General features: G+C 44.8%; 1 protein-coding gene across 5 annotated transcripts in view; it reads left to right on the top strand.

Moving 5' to 3' along the window:
* Positions 1-12,033, top strand: part of nid2a (nidogen 2a (osteonidogen)) — a 165,924-nt gene that overhangs the window by 61,865 nt on the left and 92,026 nt on the right. For 4 of the 5 annotated variants that reach the window (XM_068039106.1, XM_068039107.1, XM_068039108.1 and 1 more), the window contains exons 13-16: positions 2,216-2,461; positions 6,911-7,138; positions 9,904-10,149; positions 11,316-11,561. In XM_068039106.1, coding sequence (XP_067895207.1) covers positions 2,216-2,461; positions 6,911-7,138; positions 9,904-10,149; positions 11,316-11,561 — 966 coding nt within the window. The remainder of the gene's footprint in view (positions 1-2,215; positions 2,462-6,910; positions 7,139-9,903; positions 10,150-11,315; positions 11,562-12,033) is intronic. The other variant, XM_068039105.1, reaches the window with a different exon arrangement.

The following is a 12,033-nucleotide window of genomic DNA, read 5'->3' as shown; positions in this document are numbered from 1 at the left end:
CCAACTGACTCCCCTTGCCTCACCAGGGCATGACTGATTGTCCCTGGTGAGGCCCCAAAAACTTACCATCTTTCTGGGGTCGTCCTTTCTCTTCCTGCTGAAGCTGGGTGTAGTCCCAGCAGTGGCCACCGCTCCCGGTGGCGCTGCTGGGACTAAGAGCTGCTGGCTTGCTGATTGGCCAGCAGCTCCATTAGACGGGACATCCTGCCTCAAGGAGGTTGAAGTCCTGCACCAGGCCAATTAAGGGCCTGGGGAGTGAAAGATCCTGGCGTAGCACCCCAGGCCCGGTGGAGGCAGGCTCGCCAATGACTTTTTGGTTGGTGGATGGGGCCTCCTGCCCAACGTTAAAATCTGGCCATAGTGTACAACAAAAGACATTGGTCGGAACTTTTACCGCCCCACAACAAGTGGGCTGGTAGCAGGAGGGGTGTAAAATTGAGTGGGAGGCAGGGAGGGGCTGTTCCCAATGCCTTCCCGCCCCCGCTGCAATTATACGCAGGGCAGCGGCAGTGAGAAACGGCCCACCTGCCCCAGGCCAATCAAGGCCCTTAAGTAGCCAATTAACTGGCACTTAAGTCATAAAGTCATAGAGTTATACAGCACAGAAACAGGCCCTTCAGCTAACCGTGTCTGCGCCATCCATCAAGCCTATCTATTCTAATCCCATTTTCCAGCACTTGGCCCATAGCTATGGCGTTTCAAGTGCTCATCTAAATACTTCTTAAATGTTGTGAGGGTTCCTGCCTCTTCAGGCAGTGTGTGCCAGATTACAACCACCCTCTGCGTGAAAAAATGTTTCCTCAAATCCCCTCTAAACCTCCTGCCCCTTACCTTAAATCTATCCCCCCTGGTTATTGACACCTCTGCTAAGGGAAAAAGTTTCTTCCTATCTACCCTATCTATGCCCCTCATAATTTTGTATACACCAATCAGGTCCCCCCTCAGCATTCTCTGCTCTAAGGAAAACAACCCAAGCCTATCCAGTCTCTCTTCATAGCAGAAATGTTCCAGCCCAGGCAACATTCTGGTGAATCTCCTCTGCACCCTCTCCATTGCAATCAGATCCTTCCTATAGTGTGGCGACCAGAACTGTACACAGTACTCCAGCTGTGGCCTATACCACAGTTTTACACAGCTCCATCATAACCTCCCTGCTCTTTTATATTCTATGCCTCGGCTACTAAAGACAAGTATCCCACATGCCTTCTTAACCACCTTATCTACCTGTGCTGTTGCCCTCAGTGATCTATGGACAAGTACACCAAGGTCCCTCTGTACTTCCTAGGGTCTAACCATTATTTGTATATTCCCTTGCCTTGTTAGTCCTCCCAAAATAAATCACTTCACACTTCTCAGGATTAAATTCCAAACGCCACTGCTCTGCCCATCTTACCAGCCCATCTATATCGTCCTGTAATCTAAGGCTTTGCTCCTCACTATTTATGACACCAACTCGTGTCATCTGCGAACTTACTGATCATACCTTCTATATTCATGTCTAAATCATTAACGTACACTACAAACAGCAAGGGTCTCAGCACCGATCCCTGCGGTACACCACTGGTCACAGGCTTCCAATCGCAAAAATGCCTTCTCTCCCCACCGCAGGTATTTTACCCTTGGCTAAGTCCCCAAGAACACTGCCAGGTAAAGCATGGTAGCCTTCTTGCGGTCTGGGGAGGGCCGCACCTGATCGGGCACCTTGTGTGCCCCATGGTGGGCCTACCCCAAAGCCCTAACCACCCCCACTGCATAACACGCCTCCTGCACCTCCCCCACCCCCACCACTCCCAAAGCGACACCCCTTGCTTTGTCAGGGCCTGGCTGATTGTCCCTGGCGAAGCCCCAAAAACTTACCTTCGTTCTGGGGCTATCCGACAACTTGCTTGCGAGAGCTGGGTACAGTCCCAGCAGTGGCCACCGCTCCTGGTGGCGCTGCTGGGAATAAGAGCTGCTGGTCGGCTGATTGGCTGGCAGCTCCATTAGGCAGGACTTCCTGCCTCAAGGAGGTGGAAGTCCTGCCCAAGGCCACTTAAGGGCCTGGGAATGAAAAATCCCGGCTTGGCTCCCCAGGCCTGGTGGAGGTGGGCTTGCCCCCCCAACTTTCGGCTGGTGGGAGGGGTCTCCCACCCAACGTAAGATTCCGGCCATTACCTGACCCAATTTGTATTATATGCATCTTTATCTTGTAACCTGTTTTTCTGTATCTGAATAGAACCCATTGAACGTCCAAAGACTGTTTGTGAACAACACCGAGAGAGACTGCAAACAGAAATGAGCCTGCGTGGATCTCAACATCTAACTGGAGCCTATGTTCCTCAGTGTGATGAAGAAGGGAACTTCAGGTCTCTGCAATGCCACAGCAGTACAGGCTACTGCTGGTGTGTTTATGAAAACGGACAAGAAATTCCAGGGACTAGGACACCCCCTGGAGCCAATCAACCACGCTGTGCACTGTCAGGTCAGTCAGTCAGTATTTTAATTAAGCAAAAAGACCAACATTGTAAAAAATTTGAGGCATTCAAAGAGATTTTCATTTTCTTTAATAAAAGAAGAAAAGCCGGAAATACTCAGCAGATTTGGCTGCATCTGTGGAGAAACTGAGTTAATGTTTCAGGTTGATGACCTTTCATCAGAAATGGGAAAAGTTAGAAATGTCATAGGTTTTAAGTAGATCAAATGGGGGAGGGTGGCAAAAGAACAAAATGGAAGGTCTTTGATATGGAAGAAGATGGGAGACATTAAATGACAATAAGATTTAGTGGGCAGAGCCAAACGGAGTAGTAATGGGGCAAGTAAAGAAACAAAAGATGTGTCCAGAAGAAGTGCCAATGGCAGAATGATGAACAACAGAAATGCTGGAAATACTGTTTTCTTGTAATTGAGTCTAACGGAGCTTGGAAAAGACCTGGGTGTAATTCATAGAAGCTGATTGTCATGCAAACAACTGATTTAGGATCTGTTATCTCCTGTAGTTATGCAGTGCCTATCACTATTGATTGACTTTGAGCTGAAGCATGACTGGGACAATAGGTCTGACCAACTCTTATTTGCATCCAATAAGCCGGATTGCCTTTCTTGATCATTTCATCCACCCCGCCCTGTCTTCCCAGCAATACTTCTGTTGTCAACTATCTTAGAATTCTCCTTGATCATCGTTTCTACTGTTCCATCTTTTCCAGTCATTCTTTGGCCTCCTTGTCTTGAGAGACAATGGGTAAGCGCCTGGAGGTGGTCAGTGGTTTGTGAAGCAGCGCCTGGAGTAGCTATGAAGGCCAATTTTAGACTGACAGACTATTCCACAGGCACTGCAGATATAATTGGTTGTCGGGGCTGTTATGCAGTTGGCTCTCCCCTTGCGCTTCTGTCTTTTTTCCTGCCAACTCCTAAGTCTCTTCGACTTGCCACACTTTAGCCCCGCCTCTATGGCTGTCCGCTAGCTCTGGCGATCACTGGCAACTGACTCCCACGACTTGTGATCAATGTCGCAGGACTTCATGTCGTGTTTGCAGCCGTCTTCAATGCAGAGACATGGACGGCCGGTGGGTCTGATACCAGTGACGAGCTCGCTGTACAATGTGTCCTTGGGGATTCTGCCATCTTCCATGTGGCTCACATGGCCAAGCCATCTCAAGCGCCACTGGCTCAGTACGGTGTATATGCTGGGGATGTTGACCGCCTCGAGGATTTCTGTGTTGGTGATACGGTCCTGCCACCTGATGCCAAGGATTCTCCTGAGGCAGCGAAAATGGAATGTATTAAGACGTTGCTCTTGGCTGACATACGTTGTCCAGGCCTCGCTGCCGTAGAGCAAGGAACTGAGGACATAGACTTGATACACTCGGACTTTTGTGTTCCGTGTCAGTGCGCCATTTTCCCACACTCTCTTGGCCAGTCTGGCCATAGCAGTGGAAGCCTTTCCCATGCGCTTGTTGATTTCTGCATCGAGAGACAGGTTACTGGTGATAGTTGAGCCTAGGTAGGTGAACTCTTGAACCCCTTCCAGAGCGTGATCGCCGATATTGATGGATGGAGCATTTCTGAGGTCCTGTCCCATGATGTTCATTTTCTTGAGGCTGATGGTTAGGCCAAATTCATTGCAGGTAGCCGCAATCCTGTCAATGAGTCTCTGCAGACACTCTTCAGTGTGGGATGTTAATGCAGCATCATCAGCAAAGAGGAGTTCCCTGATGAGGACTTTCCGTACTTTGGTCTTCACTCTAAGACGGGCAAGGTTGAACAACCTGCTATCTGATCTTGTGTGGAGGAAAATTCCTTCTTCTGAAGACTTGAACGCATGTGAGAGCAGCAGGGAGAAGAAGATCCCAAACAGTGTAGGTGCGAGAACACAGCCCTGTTTCACACCACTCGGGATCGGAAAGGGGTCTGATGAGGCACCGCTATGCTGAATTGTGCCTTTCATATTGTCATGGAATGAGGTGATGATACTTAGTAGCTTTGGTGGACATCTGATCTTAGCTAGTAGTCTGAAGCGACCGCGTCTGCTGACGAGGCCAAAGACTTTGGTGAGATCAATGATCAACGTAGAGGAGCATCTGTTGTTCGCGGCATTTCTCCTGTAGCTGTCGAAGGGAGAACAGCATATCATTGGTGGATCTCTCTGCTCGAAAGCCACACTGTGCCTCAGTGTAGACACGCTCAGCCAGCCTCTGGAGCCTATTTAAAGCGACTCGAGCAAAGACTTTCCCCACTATGCTGAGCAGGGAGATTCCATGGTAGTTGTTGCAGTCACCGTAGTCACCCTGTTCTTATAGAGTGTGATGATATTGGTATCACGCATGTCCTGTGGTACTGCTCCCTCATCCCAGCACAGGCAAAGCAGTTCGTAGAGTGCTGAAAGTATAGCAGGCTTGGCATCTTGATTATTTCAGGGGTAATGCCGTCCTTCCGAGGGGCTTTTCCACTGGCTCGAGAATCAATGGCATCACTGAGTTCAGATTTTGTTGGCTGTTTGTCCAGCTCATCCATGACTGGCAGAGACTGGGCTGCATTGAGGGCGGTCTCAGTGACAACATTTTCCCTGGAGTACAGTTCTAGGTAGTGCTCCACCCAGCGGTCCATTTGCTTGTGTTGGTCAGTGATTGTGACCCCTGATTTAGACTTGAGGGGGGCGATCTTCCTGATGGTTGGCCCAAAAGCTCTCTTAATGCCATCATACATTTCTCTGATGTTTCCGCTGTCGGAGGTCAGCTGAATACGACTGCATAGGTGTTGCCATTAGTCATTTGCGCAGTGCCTGGCTGTTCTTTGTGCAGCGCTTCTGGCTGCTTTAAGTGCTACGGATGTTAACTCGCTGGAGGCTTTCTTGTAGTTCAACAGAGCAATGCGCTTAGTGGCTATGACAGGTTCCAGCTCTTCAGAGTGAGATTGAAACCAGTCTGCATTCTGCTTCACACGTTTGCCATAGGTGGTCATTGCTGAGTCATAGATGGCGTCTCTGATGTGGGCCCACTTGGTCTCTGCATCCCCTGTAGGAGTGTTTTGAAGGGCTTTTACAAGTGGATTAAGAAACTTTTGTAACAGCTGTGGATAAGAAATTCTGCTAGTGTTGATGCGCGGGCGGCCCTTCTGCTTGGAGTGATGCAGCTTCTTTAGTTTGAGTCTAACCTTGATGCACACCAGGGAGTGGTCGGTGTCGCAGTCCGCACTGTGGAGTCTGCGCATGATTTGAACGCTGTTTAAAGAGGCTCGCCTTGTGACGATGATGTCCAGTTGGTGCCAACGACGTGATCTTGGGTGCCTCCAAGAAACCTAGTGACAGGGTTCAGTATGAAATAACGAGTTGGTGATGCAGAGGTTGTGATAGGTACACAACTCAAGCCCCGGTCAGTAAGGTTCAACAAATTAATTCACCATTTATTCAGGCTTTCCACCTCAGAAAAATGGCAGTATATCTTCCTTCTAAGATTCAGAAATAGATGCAATGATCAAAACAGGTGAGAATAAAGGATTACAATTTAAAAGAGAACATCAGATAACTAAAGTAAGAATACAGAAAAAGAGAAATCAATATTTTTATAAGGTAATTTCTCCTGCTTGTCGTAACCATTAAGTTCGTTAGTTTTCTTCCTCATTGTTAAGCGTTCCAGTCTCTGTAGGTAATTTTGGACTTCAGTGTCTGAACAGGAACCTGTCTAAGTGGAACACCAGCTCTTTACAGAAGCTGCCTGTGATGTCTCTCAGGACTTGAGTGAGGTTTAGCTGAGTTTAGTATAAGATTTGTGAGGCAGAGATTGAGACAGAAGCAGCAAGCTATTGAACACAAAGGCTTCCTCTTTATTCTCTTTTATTTGTCACTCTGCCCACTGTAGTATATTAGGCAGGAAACTGGAAAATAAAATGATAATGAGCTGGCTGAGTTAAAAAGCCACTGACTGATGTATTCCAGGTTCCCCACCCATAGGGTTATTAGCTACCCCTGCCCTCTCCAACAACACTCAGCACTTTTGCGAAATTAAATCAAGCCCACAATCTCTCTCTCCAAGGCTAGTTTTCTCCCCAATGACATTCCAGCAAAATAGATCCTATAAAGTCCTATTCTACCAATCAAACCTTCTTTCCAATTACACTTCAGGTAGAAAAGTTCTGTGAGATGCTATGGCCATAAAAGTTCCTTACTGTAAACTCTCACAGTAATCATTATTAATTAAAATGTACAAAGATCTGGGATTGTGTTTGGAATGATCTATGCAACATTAGCCAAAATCTGGACTCTAGCTGGTTACAGGGGCAGTAGTGAAAAAATTGAAAGCAATTTCCTGTGCTGCACCAAGAACATATATGGAACGCATTGCACTTAGCAGAGACGATCCATGACTCAATTTGCATGATTTGTACTTTTATTTTCCACTGTTTGAAAATCAGTTTCCGTTTTTGTTTCTTTTATTAGCAACTAATGAACGTCCCAAGACTGCTTGTGAACAGCATCGAGAGAGACTGCATGGATCACAACCTCTTATTGGAGTTTATGTCCCTGAATGTGATGAAGAAGGGAACTTCAGACCTCTGCAATGCCACAGCAGTACAGGCCACTGCTGGTGTGTGTATGAAAACGGACAGGAAATTCCTGGGACCAGGACACCACCTGGAATCAGTCAACCACACTGTGGGCTGCCAGGTCAGTCAGTATTTTAATTGAGCAAAATGACCAGTGTTGTAGCAAAAGTGAGAAGTTCAAAAAGACTTTATTCTTAAAAAATGAGTCTAACTTGGAGCTTGGAGAAGCACCTGTTTGTAATTGCTACAAACTGATTATCATGGAACAGTTGATGTAGGATCTGTTATCTCCTATGGTTATGAAGTGCCTATCACTGCTATTTGACATTTTATTCTAAGTATGAACGGGGCAAAAGGCTTGACCGCATTTATTTGTATCCAAAAAGCCTGATTATCATGCTTGATTATTTCCCCCATCCCTCTCCCTTTATTCTCTTCTGTTGTCCATTGTCATGCAGGCCCCCACCTGCCAAGAATGAGGCACACATTATTTCGCCACATGAACGTTAAAACTTAAAATTGTTGCTGGGAAGAAAAGAGGGCCTATCATAAGGAATTGCCAGGCCCCTTGCCGGAAATACCTTTTTTGCATACAGGCAGACAGTGTTGGAACAAAGGAATTGGTCCTTGCTTCCCCAATACACCAAAGACTTGGCAGACCTCAGTCACATGACTAACTGGCTGTGGGAGTTTCTTGAATTTGAACTTGCCACAGAGATTTAAATCTCAAAAAGCTGTTCGCTCCTGGATTGAAAAGACTATCTGCTCTCATCTCTTTCTCACGGCACTGAAGACCCATTGAAGACACATGAACCTCAAGATAGAAAAGTCTCCTACAGTGAACAAGGTTTAAGAAGAATACTGGGCCCCAATGAAAAACAAGGCTACCTACAAAAGGACTACAGTGAGCTCGAAGCACAGTAACAAGAAACTCTTCTGATATTGCTTCAAACTTCTTTATTTTTCTTCTGCTCTTTTCTATCTCTGTTTGCATGTGTGGATTGCGTATGCATGCTAGCATGGGACGCAGCGTGTTTCCATAGGCTTTAACTGAATTAGAGTTTAAGTTTTAATAAATTTCACTTTTATTTTTAAACCTAAGAAGGCCTGTTTGTGCTAATTTCTTTGCCTTATAATTGGAAAGCAGTGAACAAGGATGCACCAAGGGGGAGCTCAAAACACACTGTGTTTAAAAATTAAATCCTGTTGTAATAAGACAAGATGAAGGCTGAAAGAGACTCCTAGACACCTTTCTCACCTGGTTGTAACACAACCAACTATTTTATTATTCATTTCAACTGATCTCACTTTTCCACTGATAGTTCTCTGGCTTCCTTGATCTCACAAAATTAATTCACCATTTATTCAGGCTTTTAACCTCAGAAAAATGACTCTGGGCTGGCTTTTATGACAGGTGGATGGGAGCTGGCCATGACGTAAAAGTCGATGGCGAAACTGCATCCACCCAGCCCAGGGATCCGACCCGTATTTTAAGGGTCCCCGGGCTTTAATTGTTCAGAGGCAGGACTTCCACCCACTTGAGGCGGGTGCGGTGGCCACTGCTGGGACTGCAGCCCAGCCGAGGACATGGAGCCAGGACTGAAGGTAAGTTGGGTTTGCCTCGCCGGGGAAATCGATCGTGAACCGGCAAGGCAAGGGTGGTCATTTGAGGAGGGAAGGGGGGGCATCTCGGGACCTGGGGGTGATTGGGGAAGTACCCTGTACCTGATTGTCAGGGCCCCCCCCCCCCCCACGGTGCGCTGAGAGGCCGCCAGGTATCACTGGGTAAAATACCCATGGAAGCGGGATTGGCCTGAGACGGGCAGCCTGTTTCTCGCCCCCCACTCCCCCACCCCCTCGGCCCACGTAAAGTGGGGCAGAGGCAGGAGTGGGCTGGGAAGGCCTCCTCGAGCTTCCAGCTCAATTTTATCCCCCACCCCCCCACCACTGCCAGCATCTGGCTCACTAGGGTGGTGTAAAATATTGGCCTACATCTTGACTCTAAGATTCAGAAATAAATGCTGTGAGCAAACACGTAAGATTAAAGGATTAAAATAAAGAGACCCTCAGATAACTAATTGGTTATTTGCTGCATCTCTTATACTTTTGGGAACATGGGTACATAGGAAATAGGAGCAGGAGTAAGCCATTCAGTCCATCGAGCCTGCTCTGCCATTCAAACAAATCATGGCTGATCATTGACCTCTACGCCATTTTCCACACTATCCCCATATCCCTGATGTCATTAGTATCCTGAAATCTATCACTTTCTGTCTCGAACATGCTCAATGATTGAGCTTCCACAGGCCTCTGGGGTAGAGAATTCCAAAGATTAACCACCCTCTGAATAAAGAAATTCCTCCTCATCTCAGTCTTAGCCTTATGCTGTCCGTCAACAATCATTTGACATTAAATTTTTCTCCCCTATTACAATCCAGAAAAATAAATCCTACACAGCCACATTCTACTGGACAAAATTCTTTCCAATTACACTCCAGAAAGAAGAATTCTGCAAGATATTGCTGCTATAATAGTTTGTCATTGTAAATTCTCATTATCAGATAACAAAGAAAAGAAATCTAGGGATGTTTCTGCAATGAACTGTATAACAGTTGAAAATCTGAATTTTTGTGGGTATAGCTGTACCCGACACTTATAGAATTGGACACAATTTCACAAGGAGAATTTACAATATCATGTAAACTGTATCGAACATGAATGCATATTCGCTTAGATGTTTTCTTTCCTATAATCAGACTGATGACAACACCCAAAAGAGACATTACAAAAGACAAAAACAAAAGGTGACATTATATGACCCAGTTTGTTTGATTTGTACTTTGATTTTGTAATTGTTCCAAAATCAGTTTCTTTTTGATTGATTAGCAGTCATTGAACGTCCCAAGACTGCTTGTGAACAGCACCGAGAGAGACTGCAAACAGAAGTGAGCCTGCGTGGATCTCAACCTCTTGTTGGACTCCATGTCCCTGAGTGTGATGAGGAAGGGAACTTCAAGCCTCTGCAATGCCATGGAAGTACAGGCTACTGCTGGTGTGTGGATGAAAATGGACAGGAAATTCCTGGGACTAGGACACCACCTGGAAGCAGTCAACCACGCTGTGGGCTACCAGGTCAGTCAGTATTTTAATTGAGCAAAATGACCAGTGTTGTAGCAAAAATGAGAAGTTCAAAGAGGTTTTAATTTGTTTATGTCAGTCCATCTTGAAATTTGGTGAAACAGCCGTGTGCAATTCATAGAAGCTGCAAATAAGGGAAAAAGCCGATTGCTGATCAGCTAATGTCTATCAACATTGATTGGCATTGGACTGTATGTATAACTGGGATAAAACACCTGATAACATTTATTTCCATACAATAGGCCTAATTATCCTTCCTGATTATTCCCTCCTCCTCTCCCATCAGTCTCTTCTGTTGTCAACCATCTCAAAATTCCCTTGTATCCTTCATTTCTACTGATTTCTTTTTTCCACTGCTGTTTCTCTGGCTTCCTTGCTCTCACCAAATTAATTCACCATTTATTCAGATTTTTCAGCCTAGGGAATGTAGCAGTTTATCTTCACTCTAAGATTCAGAATTAGATGTAATGAAAAATATGAATAAAGGACTAGAAATTTTTTTAAATGCATCTGAAATGTAACAAAAACGCAAAAGAGAGAAATTAATGAAATTCCATCTCTCTGATGTAATCATTCAGTGCATTAGCTTTTTTTGTTCCTTTTTGTTTAATTATTCTAGTGTCTGTATTTTCACTTGTAATTTTATACTTCCCACATTTTGTTTTATTTTTGTCAATGTACAATCCTGTAACATAAAACCTTTTTTACTAAGGTCAATTTTCTTGCCAAAATCATCCAGGAATATAAACCCTATACAGCTACATTCAACTAAACAGAATGATTCCCAGTTACACTCATTGAATAACACATTGAGAGAAACTGCAGTCATTACTGTTACTCAGAATAAAATCACAAAGAAGTAAAATTTATCAAATAATACAAAAAATCTAGGATTGTGTCTGAAATGTAATATTTGACACTAATTCTGGTGTGTAGAGGTGTATGCCTGTTGGTGATTGTAGTGAAAACAATTTAAGATGACGTATTAAGAATATCACATGTCAATTATATTGTGCAGTAATGCATATTTACTTGGGTGTCTTTTCTTTCCTATAAACAGACTGGTGACAACACATGAAGTGATGTTATGTGTCCCAATTTGAGAGATTTGATTTTTAATTTGTAAATGTTTCAAATCCAGTTTTCTTTTGTTTGATTAGCAACCATTGAACATCCAAAGACTGCTTGTGAACAGCATCGAGAGAGACTGCAAACTGAAGTGAGCCTGCGTGGATCTCAACCTCTTATTGGAATCCACATCCCTGAGTGTGATGAAGAAGGGAACTTCAGGCCTTTGCAATGCCATGGCAGTACAGGCTACTGCTGGTGTGTGTATGAAAACGGACAGGAAATGCCTGGTACTAGGACACCCCCTGGAGCCAGTCAACCACGCTGTGGGCTGCCAGGTCAGTCAGTCAGTATTTTAATTAAGCAAATAGAACAACATTGTAAAAAAAATTGAGGCACTCAAAGAAATTTTCATTTTCTTTAATAAAAAAAGAAAAAGCTGGAAATACTCAGCAGGTCTGGCTGCATCTGTGGTGAAACTGAGTTAATGTTTCAGGTTGATGACCTTTCATCAGAAATGGGAAAAGTTAGAAATGTAATGGGTTTTAAGTAGATCAAATGGGGGAGGGTGGCAAAAGAACAAAATGGAAGGTCTTTGATATGGAAGAAGATGGGAGACATTAAATGACAATAAGATTTAGTGGGCAGAGCCAAACGGAGTAGTAATGGCACAAGTAAAAAAATAAAAGATGTGTCCAGAAGAAGTGCCAATGGCGGAATGATGAACAACAGAAAATGCTGGAAATACTGTTTTCTTGTAAGTGAGTCTAACTTGGAGCTTGGAAAAGACCTGGGTGTAATTCATAGAAG

Source organism: Heterodontus francisci, chromosome 9 (assembly GCF_036365525.1).
Source record: "Heterodontus francisci isolate sHetFra1 chromosome 9, sHetFra1.hap1, whole genome shotgun sequence".
NCBI lineage: Eukaryota > Metazoa > Chordata > Chondrichthyes > Heterodontiformes > Heterodontidae > Heterodontus > Heterodontus francisci.
The sequence above is the reverse complement of the archived record's forward strand: the minus strand, read 5'-3'. Positions and strand labels throughout refer to the sequence as shown.